This window comes from Python bivittatus, unplaced genomic scaffold (assembly GCF_059951505.1).
Source record: "Python bivittatus isolate LINGU-HERP-01145 unplaced genomic scaffold, Pbiv_v1 ctg000220_np1212, whole genome shotgun sequence".
NCBI lineage: Eukaryota > Metazoa > Chordata > Lepidosauria > Squamata > Pythonidae > Python > Python bivittatus.
In genome coordinates this window covers 34179430-34197128 of record NW_028277048.1, presented here as the reverse complement: position 1 = coordinate 34197128, position 17699 = coordinate 34179430, and the positions used below count along the sequence as shown (strand labels likewise).

The window sequence follows — 17699 nt, the reverse complement described above, 5'->3', positions numbered from 1 at the left end:
TACTATATTCGTTTAAAAGATCCCACACTTTTCACAGTTTAAGTTGATTATGCATTAATAGCTTCAGATATACCCTAGCCTGAATGTTATATGTAAACAGAAAAGTTTTCTATGATTAATAAATGAGATAGTTACAGACAGGATTGCACTTCTATTAGTACAAATAATGGAGATCAAAGTAATTAGAAGAAATACTTTTCTTTTATAGGAATCACTACTGAAGAATTTCTAACTGAGCAAGAAATGCAAGAGGCTACATTTCGTAGTCCTCGAAACTTTGTGGGTGTAATTTTCAAGGATTCTATGTCGTATCAACTCAGATTTCCTCCTACAAAGGTTCCTGTGTCTGCAGTTCACGTGGAATCGAGAGGTATTTTATATGTATATACAAATTAAGGTTTGCAACAATTCAATTTTCCTCTGACATAGGAGTGATCTTTTGCAAGTTTCTGATCATGATTTATTTCTCAGTTGACAATATTACTTCTAGATACTTCCAAAGTTCCATAAGTTCCATATGTGTGTAAAAAACCTTTCCAGCTCTTTTGTTTCCGTAAAGGCATGCAGTCATTCAAACATACTGTAAATGGAGATGTTGTATATTATACATGTTGGACATTTAATTTGAAGACAGTTTGATCCACTAAATGGCTTGATTAGATGTGTCTGAATCAGTTTAGAAAATCAAATAAAATCAACTTGATTTTCTGAAGCAGTTTGAATTACTGAATTGAAATGATTATCCAAAACTGATTGAATGTTGGAATTAGATTATAGCCAATCCGCAAACCCCTAGTATGGGTGTTTTTTATATATTTATTTATTTATTTATTTATTTATTTATTTATTTATTTATCAAATTTATATAGCTGCCCATCTCACAAAAAGTGACTCTGGGCAGTGTACAATAATAAATTAAAAACAATAAATACATAAAAATAGTCACTGTTAAAATTTAAAACAGACATTATTAAAAATAAAAAGCCATACAGCACGGGAGAGAGCAATTATCAACCATAGTGATGAAGCCATCGTAAGATTTCACCAGTCCCCTAGGATCCCCAGCCCTGGTGATATAAGCAGTTTAAAGATATAAATTGAAGCTTATGTCATTGGGTTGGAAATGAAGATTTGAAGAATGTACTGCTTAATTTTATAAGATGACAAAATTGTCTAATAGTAATATATTTTTAATCCTTCCATATGATTTTAGATAATGTGAATGTTTCAGGCTGCACCCTTGCTTTCGTTATGCTTGTATCTTTTATTTTTCACTAATTTTTCACTTCATTATATTACAGCTTCAACTATGTGAATAATTTTCAAACTTTAAAGAGCAATAGTATATGCTGCTAATGTTTTATCAATTAATTTCATTTTGGTTTTATTAATGAGTGCCTATTTGAAAGAAGGCTATGTTAAATATCAGTTTCTTTCCCCCAATATTTTATGTGAAATCTTGTGTCATGGTATGAAATTATAGGCCAGTTTATTCATGCCAGCATGTTAACTACTTTGTTGAAGGTAAAATAATTAACTCTTTGCATTAGAATCTATATGGCAAACTTTATATGAAACTTTATTTTTGATGTTTTGGAATTAGCAAAGATAAGCAAAAATATTTTGTTTTCTTTTTCTTTTAATCTTTTACAGCCAGTTGTCCAAACCCTTCCAAGATATGTGAAGCTGAAACATACTGGCGATATGGATTTACGGCTCTCCAGATCTGCATTGATGCAGCAATTATACAGGTAAATGTAAATGATCAGCATATAACTCAAGATTTCATTGTATTAGTCAATGTATAGTACAGTATTTATTTATTTTTTTCTTATATGGCAAAATGCTTTGTCCAAGTGAGGAGTTTGGCTGTGCAGTGATCTGAATTTGAAAAAATACAGTAGATAATTTAGTACACATGGCGCATAGCACTTCCTACTAGTCCTTAATGTTTGAAGGAATGTCACCTGGTGCTACTCCAAATTATGGTTTTCTCTTCAAATCTGGATCACTGCCTACTGAGCACCTGTGATAGTCACCAAAACATTTGACTGAATTTTGATTGAATATTCATAACTAGTATCTGGATATAAAATTCTTTTTCTTGTGATGCCGCATGTGACTAAACAAAGTATATTTTGGATAGTGTATTTTCACAAGAAATATGTGTAATTGTGTGTCCTTGTATTGATTGATTGATTCATTATCTAGCCTCAAGTCCTTGTTGACTCTTGGGGACCACAGATAGATTTTCTCCAGGATTACCTTCTCTAACCTAACCCTTCAGATCTCCCAACTGTACACTGACCAGGACTTTCTGATTCTCTTTCCTTCTGCCTTTCCCAACATTAGGTTGGCATAATGTGTTCAGAATAAAATAATTTGAGCCTGGTCATTAGTGCCTCGAGTAAACTTTGATTTGATTTTTCTATGATACATTTGGGGGTTTTTGTTTTGGCTTTTTTTTTTTTTTTTTGCTATTGATGGTATTTCCAAGGTCTTCTCCAGTACCAGAGTTTACACCATTTCACTGGGAAACCATCCAGACCAGAAACTGATCCATTTTGCAATGATTGAGTCAATTCCAATACTTCTTAAAGTGCTTTCAAAATATCAGTATTACTTTGTGATACTGTTGAATATTTATCTGACTCATCAAGTGATTAATACCATATTGATTCCCCCTTATCCAGTTTATAAAATGACTGATTAAAAAAGGGGGGAAAAACTGATTATTAAAAGCTTCTGAATCTGACAGCCTCTACCTATCAACTATAACCATTTCAGAAATTATATTCTGTTGGTTCTTTTGCTTCTAACGATGTGCCAACAATTTAATGGCTTTTTCACTGGATTACCAGTAATTCAAATTCAGTGTCCTCAAAGAAAGTTCAACCTGATCAGCCTAAAAATCACCCAGCTGCAATGTGACTAATATAAATGTGTTGTAAGTCTGATCCATAGGGTTTTTTGCCTAATCCACTAAGTGTTCTTTAGCCAAGTTTTCCATCTGTTGATAGAGAACATTTTTGTCTTATGTCCTCCTGATTTCATAAGCAATAATGAAACTGTACAGGCCTTCAGTGTATCACATGGATGAGTCACATGTAACTTCAAAAAATTGTAAGGTTAATTGTATAATGTAACTTAAAAATCACCTTTAACAGAGAAATATTGAAATACCACCTACTGTAGGATACTTAACATTTTAAATTGAAAACTTAATGTAATCAGAGCATGATCAGATATAACAATAGAATTAATTGAAGACTCTGAAGCGTATTCCAGTAATGAAGGCTAAATGAAATAATTAAATGTGGAACACATCTGTGAGCATAGGAGGTAAATGTACAATTACTTTTATACATTTATGCCAGATACCTATTAAATTAAGTTCCTGCAAATAAGTCTGAAAGGCTTTCCAATTCTGGTATAAATACATATTCTTTGATGGAATGTTTTGGCCAAGTTCAAAATCCATCACAATATTAAAATTATCAGCAATGATTAAATGATCAAATTGAATAATATGGAGCTTAGTAAAACATCTGTGAAATAAGACTCAATTTTTTTAGTAGGCCCATAAAAATTAACAAAGTCCACATCATAATCAAATATCCTCAAACTAATAATAATAACATGTTCATGAGAATCTAGGTATTCTTGCTTTGCTATCATATTAACTTCTTATGTATATATTGTGGATACACACACATATTGTGTGTGTGTGTGTATATCTCACATTTAGCGCTTGGCTTTGTGCGTGATATATAAATATAGAATTGTATTGCCTGCCATCTGAAATTTGAATTGGCCATGGAATGGAAATTACCTCCTTAAGGATTCCCTAAATGTCCTTTGTGTTCTAATATCTAACACGTTTCTGGGATTTAATAATGCCAGAAATCAAACTCTTTCCCATTCATTATATATTCCAGGATAGTAAGTAATTGAGGCTTGCACTTCACGTTTGCCCCAGTGATGGTCAGTTTTTTTGACCCTTCTTTATAATAGAGTGGGCAGGTAGTGCCAATGAGCACCAATGTATCATGAGCACCTCCCTTGAAATGAACCAAAAATGACTATATTTTAAAAGTTACTTCAATTAAAATAAAATTAATGGGAAGTTCATGTATTGGAAAGCAGAGAACCAGCATCAAGTTCATCTTTGCTTCCAAGAATCTCTCTGGATTGGTCATCAGCACAAGAGGAAGTTTTAGAAAATAAAAATGGTGGATGTCTGCAGCCCAGGCCTTTTTTTCTAAATGTGCATATCCACCCAACCATTGCTTTGTGAATGTGCAAAACTTCCCATAGGCAAACATTTTTGAGAATGCCCACAACATGCTGTTAACTTTCCTAATGTACTCACTGACACAAAAGAGCTGATTTTCCCTGCTTGACATAGTTAAATATTTTGCTCTGAATAATACAGTTTTGAAGTTTTCTAAGCAGTGGTTAAACCAGGACCAGGGGCATCCATGAGGGCTGCCAATGCTGTCAAAGTGGCAAGTGAAACCCTGCCCCTTTAAATGTGTTTGAGCGACAAATATTAAAAAGGGGGGGGAGGCTTCTGTCTCCTTCTCACATGTGCCATTTTGATGCCATTGCCAGGACGTTAAGTTGGAGTTTAGATGTCTTTTGTAGTATCTATTTTATTTATCCCACATTTCCTTCATTTAAAACCTCAGCAGCCGACAGAAAAAAAACAACCATTAAAGCAGAAGTAAATACGTAAAATAAACCAGAACTCCTTTGTGAAACTCAAAATACTTTGTGTAGAGATATAAAATAGATAAAACAGAGATATTACAAATTGTGTTATGGCTTTGGAAATAAAATTTCTTTATTAGCAGAAGCAATACAAAAAATGCTTTTTAACAGTCCTTTTCCTTTTTCAGCTGAAGACAAATCACTCGGTTTTGGAAGAACTGGAACAAACAAAAGCTGTCATGATGGGAGAATCTGCTATTTTGGAAATAGATAATTTTCCCCGTGCAGTCATTCTGATTTACTTAGTGATTGCCTTTTCACCCTTTGGTTATTACTTGGCAATCCATATTGTGGCAGAAAAAGAGAAGAAATTAAAAGAATTTTTAATGATAATGGGGCTTCATGACACTGCCTTTTGGTGAGTAAGTTCCTTAGGTCTTTCAGTAATTACAACAGATACTGTTCAGTTATACAATTGGATTACATTCAGCATGGGAGAAAACGTATATCATCTTGATTGTGATCTATTCCTAAGATAAAACAAATTCTCTTTGTAGAAAACATTTCAGGTTGCTCTCAAGTTTTCCTAGGCTGTTTCTTAAAATTGGATAGACATGGCTGTATCGTGACACATTTTGAACACTGAACTATTTGAAGAATCAGATGTAGTTTTGAAAACAGTATTGATATTTGAAATGCTCTGCAGTCTTTGATCAGAATTATATCTGTTCTGTCATAACTGTGTATTTATAAATGCTAATAGAGTTACTTTGTAAATATGTACAAAGTTTTACATGGCTATTAGAGATGGTTCTTTAAATGTCAACTGATTTGCTTTTTTGGGTTGATGCTGTCAGGCTGTTGTATGCTTGAAAAGATTCTGCAACATTAATGCTGTGTGCAAATTCTTTGTTGAAATTTCAGTTTAAATTTAGGGTGCATATGCATGATAAAGCTTTAAAATGGAGGTCAGTTGTAAAGTGGATGGCATGAAGCATTTGAATGGTGGAACTGCATAGGCTTTCCTCTCCCTTTTTTAAAAAATGTAACTAATGCTGATAGAGTTGGCTTATCCATTTTCTTCCTCTGGAATATTTTGGGGCAGTCTAGTTTAAAAAAGAAACTATGTTTATTGACAGCCATCTTTTCCTCTAAAGAACATTCCTAAAAGTCAGTCAGTCAGTCAGTCTCTCTCTTGCTCTTTTACTATATAAGTATCATGTTTCCCTCCAGAATGAATCATTCTGGATGAAAAAAACAGCAGCTGGAGAGGGTTTTTGTTTGTTTGTTTTTATTTTAAGCAGAGAGAAAAGTATTATCTAGCGGACAATGGTAAGTCCTTCTTCAACAGATGCTTCTGTGTTGGGTTTTTGGTGTTCTCTGAGCTTGGTTGTTTTCTTGCAGATGTTTCATTACCAGGCTAGGTAACATCATAACTGCGAGGGAGAGTGGGGTTTGCTGGCTGCTTATATATAGTCGCTTGCCTTACCATTCTTGGTGGGGGTGTGGCATCCTCCTTGATGGTTCCTTGATTAGGGTATTGTTTTCTTTTCTATTGGTTCCTTGATTAAGGATTGTTTATCTGGTGCTGTTTCCTGATTCTAACAGTGTTGGCTGCTGGAGAGGATGTCTTCTAGGCTGTAGGAAACCAAGGTGTCAAGAAGGCTAGGAAGCCTTGCCTTAAGTAGAAGCAACAGTGTCTGTAAGATGGGGTGGAAGTTGAGGAAAGAAGCATCATGCTGTTGCCCAAAAAGCCTTGCCTCTTGTGTATGTGCATCATGGCATTGAACATACACTCAGATTTTGCTATCTTACAATAGGCAAAGGTACAAATACCGTAGCATATCCTAGAATTACAGTAGATTTTTAAAAGATGAATACACTGAAGATTATAAATGGTCCTTATAAAGAAAACTCTGGTAATTTTATTTGTAACACTTTTAATTGAGTTTGGGCAGGATTCTAAGAAACCCCAAGCAAAATTCCCGTAGACCAACATTTTGGGAATTATTTCGAGGGGGAAGGGAATACCTAGTTTAACTCTGTTGTAGTCTTGATACATTGTTACATCTTTATTACCTTACCTCTGTGGTTCTGACCAGATTACTTTTTAAAACACTTATTGTTTGTCTGAGTATATCTTTATCTTGAATCAAATAATATGTTCAAAGAAAGAATAATTACGATAGCCATTTTTGAAGGATTTTGACTAGTTGTATACATTATAGTCTTAAGGAATTCATTTCAGCATTTGTGGTAAAATTATGAGCTCTTTTTATTCCAAAATTCATGTGTGAAAACAAATTATATTAGCACACACTATTTAGCATATTTTAAGTCAAAATTGTGTGCAAAAATATATATATTAGAGGTACACAGAAAAAATACATTTGTATTCTTGTGAATTTAGAAGAGTCTTAAACTTAATTTTGGAAAATCCAATGAAATTTATTATAAGATATTATATAAGGGAGTTCACAGAGCAATGACACTTTTGAGTAAAGGACAGGTCTTAAGTGTAATCCTTCTCTATTTTCTTGAAAAATCTAGATAGTCACAAAACAACTACTATTCAATTTATGGAATATATTCTAATGTTAGTTACTGTTGCTTACTCTGTTGGGATCAATCATGTCTTTAGGCAACTAGATATTAGAACTGTACAGTACTTTGGATTAGCTTTCCAAAAACTGTTTTGGAATATGCAGTGGTATGAATGTCTGCAATTCTTTAAAACATCAGCATCTTTTACCAGGAAGAGACTTTACAGACAGGTGATTTATTCATGCTTCTGTGCTCTCCAGGGCACCTTTTCTCAATCACTTCCAAAGGACTTTAGAATCCTACTAGATAGTTACCTGTTAGATGCCTAGATATTTGCAAGTTTTTGTCTTTTGTATTAACAGTATTGCAGAATTCTGTAAAACTTTAGACTTCTACATATGTTAAGTTGCATGAATATGCACCTCTGTGTTCTTAGTGGGACTACACAAACAGTATGACTACATTCATACATTGCACTAAACTATAATTTGTTATAAACACAGTTTGTTGAACAAACTGTATTGGTCTAGTTTACACATAATACTGTCCATGAAAGTGCCTAGAGCAAGAGATCTTTGACTAAAACTCTACACTACAAAATTTCCTTTAAAGGGGACTTCCCCAAATTGTTCACAAGACTCACATTTTTAATTGCACAGATGCCTTTTGAAAGAGCTAGAACATGGATTGGCAATAATGGGCACTTTATTACCTATGACACCATTGAATAATGTTCTTTGAATCCTCAGTTTTAAAAAAAACCTCGCTGAAGTCTTGCCAGATAACCAAATACTGCAAGATTTCTGTGTTATTACATAAAATACCTTTTTATGTGATTTCTACCTTTTAAATCTTTAAAATTTATTTTTTGGTGTCTGCAACATTGTGCAAAATAGCATGATGGTGCCTGCTGCCTGAAAAGATTGATGATCCTTGAAGCAGAGGTAAGTAATCTTTGTGTAGTAATATAGATGGCTTTGAATTCATGAATCTTCGTTTTGTGCTTCTTTTTTCTAGGCTGTCTTGGGTCCTACTGTACACCAGTCTGATATTTGTCATGTCTCTTCTCATGTCGATCATTGCAACATTCTCTTCGCTTTTCCCCAAAAGTAGCAGCTTTGTGATATTTCTTCTTTTTTTCCTGTATGGAATATCCTCCGTAAGTGTGTGTGTGTGTGCTCACTGTTACTATATTGTCAATACTGGTAATACTATGTTTTAGAGTCTTCTTTGACCTACTTAAACAATTTGCTACTGCTGTGTTTTTCTCTTCACTGAATGATAGCTGGTAGAGGTCTGATGCAGTTTTATTTGCTTATATATTTTGACAAATGTTGTGTCTCATTTTGTTTTGAGTGTAGTTTCTGATTTACCTATGTGTTTTTCTGTCTTCAAACATGTAATGTTTTGTGATGTTTACAGACATCACTATTAATAACAAATACTTATATAATCTGTAAGGCATTAATATTAAAGTTATGTTAATAACTTGACATTATTATATGGAATTAAGTTTGCACTCTAGCTTTTTACTGGTGTTTGATTTGGTACTGTATGTTGAATTTGTAACCCATTCTTGTAATGGAACAGTTTGCAAATTATACAATCAGCACACTGCTATCTTTATTTTCTTTATTATTTACACATCAATTAACAAAACTAAAAAAATCAAAAAGGATATCATGACTTCAGTTGTGTCTCAGTCACTGACATTTCTGATCTTAGAAGTATAACTGGAAGAAATTCTGTTTGAAAAGGAAATTTGTCTTTGGATATTATTTTTTCATCTCATAATGAAAACAAATATTGCCTTTAGTAGAGTACTTTTATTTATTGCATGTTATATTCGTACTTTTGATCAAAGTAAAATTGAATATTACATTCTATGAAAGCCAGATTATTGTAGAGATTTAGAAATGCATTGGTCATATCTAACTTTTAAACCCTCTAGTCAAAGTAGCACATAAAAAAAGACAACACATGAAAAAAGAGACACCCCAAAACACCTAATTCGAACATTTTAAAAAAACCCAATCCTGTGGCCCCAATGAAAATATTCTTAGTAATAGCCTTTATTGTGTTAAAGTCATATGATTCTAATTGTTGCAAAATAAAAAACAATCAACAAAAAGACCATTTCAGCATTTTACTACAAAGTTTCTAATGCATTGAAATAATTGTTTTTATTTCTGTTTAGGTTTTCTTTGCATTCATGTTGACTCCTCTTTTCAAAAAATCAAAACATGTTGGTACAGTTGAGTTTTTGTCAACTCTGGCTTTTGGTTTTGTGGGTCTGACGATTGTCCTGTTAGAGGATTTTCCAAAATCCTTTGTGTGGCTGCTAAGCCCTCTGTGTCAGTGCACATTTTTAATTGGTGTTGCACAGGTTAGTAAAATATCTTGTTTGCATATTGTTACAATGATATACACGTTTGTATGAAGAGCTATGCTTCCATGGTTCAAATTCCAGCTATAGACACTAGTGAGAGAAAGACAGACACAGAGGCAGTATTTGCCTTATTCTAAACTTGAAGTGAACATGTTACTTGTTTGTTGCTGTTTCTTTCATCAGTTAATTGTTTTTTAAACCAGGACTGATTTCTGTAACAAACTAATAATCTTAGAATAGGAACTGATGGACAGCAGATTCCTTAGTTAGCGCTGTACAGGTAGTCCTCAGGTTACGACAGCAGTTGGGACAGGGATTGCTGTTGCTAAGCGATGCGGTTGTAAAGTGTGACATCATGTAACCACATTACTTAACGACGGCAGTCCAGGTTGCCGTCATAATCCCAGGATGTGTGGGTCATTAAGCGGACAGGTCAGCAGGGGCTGCAAGAGGGCCAGTGGAGGCCTTGGACAGGTTGGTAGTGGCACGGGAGGGCCAGCAGAGGGCGGGGGCACAGGCTACAGAGGGTGGGTAGGCAGGGGTTGCTATGGTGTACAAGATCCATGGGATCTCATAGTCTCATACTCTTTGGGATCTTGTACTCCGTAGCAGGCTCCTTGGGAGAAAAAGCGGCAGGAGCAACTTACTGGGGCAACTTGCTTCCCCATTGATATTGCCTTTGCTTGTGGGCAGCTAGCAGGGAAGGTCACAAATGGAGATCATGTGACTTGGCTCACTGCGACATAATCATGACCCAGGCACCCGAGTGCCCGGATCACAATCACATCACTGCAGGGACACTGGCAGCCAGAACCTCAGGGACTGGTTGTAAGTCCATTGTTTTCAGTATTGATGTAACTTTGAATAGTCGCTGAACAAATGGACGTAAGCTGGGGACTACCTGTATGTAGGAAATTATTATTAGTCACAATCTTGTTAAAGAGCTTTATCAACAACACCTTTGTGAAACAGTTTATTTTTGATATAAGTTTAGGTCATAGGTTTATTAATAAGCAACAATAATAAATACTGTTTTTCTCTGGAAGATGTTTCTACAGTAAATGTTTGCATGCTCTATTCTGATCAGTTGTATCTCTTAATATTTTTTCATGACAGTCACTAGTTTATACGAAGACATTTCAGATGAACAAGTAAGGTTGCAACATAGTCAGGTTTTGAAATTTTGCAGTCAGCAAAATTTGGGTGTGGATCAGCAGCACAAAAGGCTATGACCATTTGAAAACTTGTTCATGCTTACATGTCCTGTAAAATGTGTGCTTATTTCTAATATAAGTATTAATTGCTGAGTTTGAAGATAAGAATTTACTTCAGAAATACAAAACTTAGTGTGAGTGAAGCTAACATCTGGGATATTTTCAAATTCTCAGAAATTTTCACACACATCTTAAGTACTGTAATAACTTTGGTTATTTTGATTAAATTTCTACTGATTAACACCCAGCACATTCCACAAGATACTTTATGAATACATTTTTGCTGTTGCTTATTATAAGTTTCGGAATCCTTTATTCCTGTCTCCTAAACAGCAAGGTATTAAATGTTCATAACATTTTTCTTTTACTGTTTGGGATCTCTTTAGCAGCTCCAAGAAAAATTAAGAGTTGGGAATTCACAGTATTTGTCAGAAATTAACCATCTGGCCACCTGGAACATTACTGTTAAGAATTGAGAATAAAATACATTGTATTGCAAGTTGCACTTATCATACCATGCAAAAAAGTCTGGATTGTAAATAAAATAATTTATGTTCCATAAATCATGTAAATCATAAATATTTAAATCTGTGACAACAGTAAGAGTACATTTCAGAACATCGCCACATACGATATTTATTTGTGGGAAGGAGAGAATGAATAGATCTTCCCAAATTGACATTGCCTTTATAAATACAAGTAGTCCCCAGTTTAAGAAGTTCCATTCCCAAGGTCTGTCCTTAAGTTGTAAGCTGGAACAGTATTATAGTACAATAATATACTGAGTAAGTAGTATTGTGTAATGAACTCGAACCATTGTGTATTTAACTCAAATTTTGCCATGGTAGGCTCCATTCTTAACTATGGGTCATCTGTAACCTGGGCATTCTTAATCTGGGGACCACCTGTACTGTAGCAGGCATCCAGAATCTTGATATTTCTCAGAAAGAAATGAAATACCTGAAATGCCCTGAAATCCTATGGTTATAAGATTGGAGTTAGACTCACTTACTAACATAGCTATCTTAATAAACTGTAGTTTTATCTAAAATATCCAAGCCAAACCAGATCAGCGATGAATCCTTGAGAATAAAGTGGTTTCAGATTAATTGCTAAGATGGAAGAATTCTTATGCGCCAAATTTTGTTCATTTGTAATGGAATGCTATGTTAATTATGCTTCCCTAATATTTTTAATACTATAATGCTGTTCCTTATAATATTCAGATTCTATATTTGCTTGCAGGTTATGCACTTAGAAGATTATGAAGAAGGAATTGCTTTTTCAAATTTAACTTATGGTCCTTATCCGCTAATTATTGCTCTACTGCTCCTGGCTCTTGACAGTATGCTTTATCTACTACTAGCAGTTTATCTGGATCAAGTTATTCCAGGTATGATTGAATTTCTGACAAAGAAAAATGCTTTGAATTAACTATAATCATTTAATTGATCTGCACTGAATTCCAAATATAAGATATTTTGGTAACAATGTGTATTTTATACATATTAAATGGCAGTACCTACATTATGAAGGATCAGTGCTTTTCTGTGTAGGAATTTCTGCAGTCTGATTAATTGATACAAAACTATAGTATGATTGCTTCATAGCACTCGTAAATTTGTTGAAAGCTAAATTTATGTCTACTTGTGGTTTTATTTCAGATGCATTACATTCATTTTTAAAAAATTAACAAGTAATAAGCCTGATCTAGGATAATTGGTTTAGTCACTATAATTTACATAACCCTTGTCACTCTGAGAAACACCGCAATAAGTGTATGAAGCACTTCAAGGAACAACAATATATTTATACATTATCAGACATGCAACTGATTAAATATTTGAAGTCATAACTGTTCTTTTCACAGTTTTTCTCTTGAGTTGGAAGCTGTTGATTTGATCAATAAATAATAATTTACATTCAGATGTCTCTTTTTAGTTTTAGCTTGTCAGCAAATCAGAATTTGATATTCTATTTAAACTGGGATGATGTGCATATAATTATATTCCAGTCCAAAAAAACTCCCAGTATTAACAGAGAAAATCTCTCTATACGTTGAGGTAGGGGAAGTACATAGCCATAAGTTAAAATAATATAGGTGAAACTTTTACTTGGTAATTGCATTAGCATCAGTCCAAGCATCAGAAAGGAAAAATAATTGGAACACATGAGAATAAATTCTGCCAGTTGTTGAATATCATTGTGCATAGTTTGTTTCATGTATACTCTTGTTAGATTCAGAAAAAATAGTTCACCACAGATGGGTCCACCCCATGTATTAATCCATTTTTAAATGATACTTTGCTGAATGTGTTATAAGGAAAACTCAGTCTGCATTTTGGCATAGTGAGATATGTGAACATAAATTTCCTGATCTATTTGACAAATACAGTTTTGATTTAGTTTATAATGAAAATTTAAGACCATATTTGTTCCTCTGGAATCTGATAATTAGTGAGAAAAAAATCAATCATAGGCCAGCATAAGTGAAAGATTATCTTTTAAAGATTTATATATGGTTACTAGCAACATTTAATATTTGTAGACCTTATTTTTCTTTTATTGCTCAGGAGAATATGGATTGCGTAGAAATTTTTTTTTCTTCCTTAAGCCCTCATTTTGGTCAAAGAGAACAAAAAATTATAAAGAATTGTATGAAAGCAATATTCATGGGAGCTTAGATTTCAACGAGATCATTGAACCCGTATCTTCTGAATTTCAAGGAAAAGAAGCTATCAGGTATGATTGGCTATGCTGTGATTTCATTTCAAATGATAAAGCCAAATGCTAATTTTTTTTTTTTTACCTAAGTTTGAAGTTTCTTACCTAAATTTGTTATCTAAGTTTGATAACTTAGAAACTTACACGTTCAACAGCTGTGAACTAAAATGAAAAAGTTTGAGTGCGTGCAATTTAAACATTAGGTAATGAGTTTTATATGTGAATTCTATGAAGCCATGAATTTTCTTAGGGCTGTGAAAAGAATTCATAGGAGTATTTTGCAAATCACGAAAAAGCCGCCTCTGAACTTTTTGCCTGAAGCACTTAAGCACCATATCTTGTCAAATATTTGGCTCAACTGTTTTGATGGTCTGTCTATGTTGTGCGAACCATTTCACTTTGGCAACAATCACAAAATAAGTGTTCTCTATGTACAGGTAATCCTCACTTAATTCTGGTAATTGGGATCAGAATTTCCATTGCTAAATGATGCAGTCGTAAAGTGCAATGTCATGTGACCATGCTGCTTAGCAACGGCAGTTCTAGCACTTCCAGTTGCCATCATTAAGTGAATCCCGTGCTGTTGTTAAGCACAACCTCATGTGGTCGCCATTTGCAGTCTCCTGCTGGCTTCCCCATTGACTTTGCTTGTCGGAAGCTGGCAATGAGGGTTGCATATGGCAATCATGTGACTGTAGAATGTTGTGACATAATTGCAAGCCAGTTGCCGAGCACCCAGATCGTGATCACATGATCACAAGGATGCTGCTACCGTCATAAATACAAGGACTGGTTATAAATTTGAATGGTTGCTGAATGAGTGGTTGATAAGTGAAGACCACTTGTATATGCATATCCACAGAAGACCCTTGAATTGGCCACACTGAGCCTTCAAAGAAATATGGTTTCTCAGTGTTATGAGCAGTGGGTTTAGAGCATCCACCCAGATATTCCGCAAAATCCTATTTTTTTTTATTGTTGGCAAAGAGAAAGTTCGCTTCAGAAAAATATGTAATTAACTAATCATTTCTCTGCTAAATCACAAAATTGGATTGCATAGGACAATTGATTACAGCAAGGAAACTCTGAAATAAACTGTTTATAAAACAGGATTTAAGTCAATGGTCATTAAGCATGAGTACATTCAATGCGTTCAGTCAATTGTATGTAAAACTCAACCAATGCTGTCTACATGTAGGAATTGCATTGGATATGTCAGTTGTATATAGTAAGCATCTAATTGATCATAAAAGCAAAATTGCTTGCATCAAACACAGTCAGATGGTAATTTTTGCCTAGAGGTTGAGGCAAATATAATAGCTACATCAATTTGAATGTTCAACATGTAGAAACTGTTCAAAGAGGAAATTATTGTGGCTTGCATTCAATATAATGAAAGTTGTTTTGCTAAGTAGTTAGGAAATCTTTGTATATGAATTAACTTAGTGCTAACACAAATTGATCCATATCCTTTCAAATACACATATACTGCTGTTCTGTCAGCTTTTTTTTTTTAAGTATTTCAGACATGAAATAATAATGATGCAGTATCTTTAGGATTAAGAAATGTACCCTTTAACCTTCTATAGCAGTATTCTACTGAATTCAACAACTCTTTCTTAAGTTAGCAAGAAGGTTAAAAATCCAAGGGAAGTTCCCTACTTAAGAGCTCTCAGAAACTGAGAAATGTGTAACTATACCTTATGAACCTTCAGTTAGCATCAGTTTGGATTTTTAGCATTATGGTAATATAAATTATTATTTCATATTGTTTGCTTTTATTTTGCTAATATAGGATCAGAATCTAGCTTTCCTAAAAAAAATTATAATGCTCTCTTTCAGAATCAGCTCTGTCCAGAAATCTTTTGTTAAAAAAGGTGAAACTGTGGAGGCTTTGAAAAGTAAGAATTTTTAGATTTTCAGCTATCTGTCATAAGTAAGAATCCTTACAGTTTAAGAGTTTTTCTTGTCTTCTGATAACCAGAAACTTGCATGTAGGCAAGTTTGTTAATGCTCAATAACATATTAACTAATTGTGAGTTTATTATGTTAATGTTATGTTAAACAGAAATTGTTTTTCAAAGGTGAATGCAGTTTTATTTTATATATAGTGTCTGAATGTCTAACAGTGATGTAGTGACTAGCAGTGTGTTATTACATCATTGATTTCTGCCCCTGTTCCAAAAATCACTTCCATTCTTTTATTAGATTTATCCTTTGACATATATGAGGGTCAGATCACAGCATTACTTGGACACAGTGGAACAGGCAAAACAACATTAATGAACATTCTTTGTGGATTGTGCCCCCCTTCTGATGGTAAGTATGATTAACATAATTCTGATTTGTCATATTTGAGGGTAAGTAAAGAGGAAAGAAAAAAACTGCACTCTTTTAGGTTTTTTTATTATATTACTTTTTGTTTTGATCCATTTAATTTTCCTTGGTCCTTCCAATGATTAATGCATTGAACTTCTTGCTGTACTTTCCAAGTGATTGAGCCTTCAACCCCAGAATCTGTGAGTAAGGGATTGCCAAATTTTACCATAGCAATATCCTACCCATGCTGTAGAGAATATTTGTGCATAGCTTGACATTTCTATTATGAATAAGTTATTTCTGCTCCCTTTTAATTATGCACTGAGTTCCATTTCATCTAACTGGAATATATAATTGCAGGAGGTTGGTATCAGATTTTGACAGTGTAATCTTGCTGTTCACTTGCTTACCCTTTTGTTCTATTTGATTTCTTAAATACCTCTTTTGTATTCACGCACCAATGACAAATAAAAACATTGAAGTATAAAATAATTCTCAATTTGTATAGAAAGGAAAAAAGAAAAAGCAGTTTGATTGTGTTGCTGTGTACATGATGCCAAGACCTAGCATAATAATAAAACAATAATAACAGCAACAATAATTTATTAAACTTGTATGCCACCCCACTCTCAATAACTCTGGGTGGCTCACAACAACCAAAGACATTAAAATAAAACCAATAAAACATAAAAGACAAACGATGGCAAGCGTGACAGACCAAATGAAATAAAGCGAGGGGTCTCACTTTCCCTCACCAGTCGCCTGAGTGAGGAGCCAGGTCTTCATGGCTCTTCTAAACAGCAGAGTGGGGGCCATTTGATCTCAGGAGGAACCTTGTTGCAGAGTGCTTCTACAGAGAAGGCACACTTTTGGGGTCCTGATAGATGACATTGTTTAATCAAAGGAATCCAGAGTGCATCAACCCTGCAGGGTCAAATCTGCCAGGCCGATGCTATGGGAGACAGACAGCACCTCAAGTAACCAGGCCCTGTTCCGTATGGGGCTTAATATTTTGACTGGCTTCCTTTCTACAAACTATGGAAATACAAATGCAGAAGACACTGCATCTTTTTTTGTTTTTATTTTTTCAGTTTTAAGCCCCCAGAAGTCAGGAAGGGAGAATTTTCATGATGATTTCCTGTTGAAGATGTCTCTAATTTTAATGACCATTTTATGGTCACAGCCCTATAAAAGTCCATCATTATTTTGTCATGTGTACATAAATGCGTGTATATAATCATAGTTATTTTAGCGGTAATCCTTTTTCCCCTTGTTTATTTTCATCAGGATTTGCATCGATCTATGGATATAGAGTTTCTGAAATAGATGAAATGCTAGATGCAAGAAAGATAACTGGAGTATGTCAACAAATAGATATATATTTTGATGTATTAACAGTCCAAGAAAATTTATCAATAGTTGCTTCAATTAAGGGAATACCTCCCAATTATGTGATTCAGGAGGTGAGTAGAATACACTCTATATAGTGCATGTAATTTTTAATTGTCCAAATAGTGTCACAATATTTATTTATTTATTTTATTTATTAAATTTCTCCCCTGCCCATCTGGGGGGCTCTGGGCGACTTACAAAAAAAATATGTTTGCTTTATTAAATATGTTATTTAATAATTTAAATTTAAATTTAAAATAACATATTAAATATGTTATTTAATAAAGCAAAGGTACATCATTTTACATGAATGTATCATAATGTACTGATTGTCTACATCTTTCACATTCTGGTTCCATAGTATGCTACTTTATTTTGAGACCTGTTCTAAAACAGAGAAGCCT

The 17699-nt window shown here is 33.9% G+C and overlaps 1 protein-coding gene across 14 annotated transcripts in view; it reads left to right on the top strand.

Moving 5' to 3' along the window:
* LOC103056925 (cholesterol transporter ABCA5) overlaps positions 1-17699 on the top strand; it is an 83017-nt gene that overhangs the window by 15292 nt on the left and 50026 nt on the right. For all 14 annotated transcript variants that reach the window (XR_015795729.1, XR_015795728.1, XM_088138318.1 and 11 more), the window contains 10 exons: positions 209-370; positions 1654-1751; positions 4902-5131; positions 8275-8416; positions 9455-9643; positions 12106-12253; positions 13434-13602; positions 15427-15485; positions 15793-15903; positions 17191-17366. Coding sequence is in view for 12 of the 14 variants with exons in the window: in XM_088138318.1 (XP_087994444.1) it covers positions 209-370; positions 1654-1751; positions 4902-5131; positions 8275-8416; positions 9455-9643; positions 12106-12253; positions 13434-13602; positions 15427-15485; positions 15793-15903; positions 17191-17366 (1484 nt within the window). In the remaining 2 variants the exon portion in view is untranslated. The remainder of the gene's footprint in view (positions 1-208; positions 371-1653; positions 1752-4901; positions 5132-8274; positions 8417-9454; positions 9644-12105; positions 12254-13433; positions 13603-15426; positions 15486-15792; positions 15904-17190; positions 17367-17699) is intronic.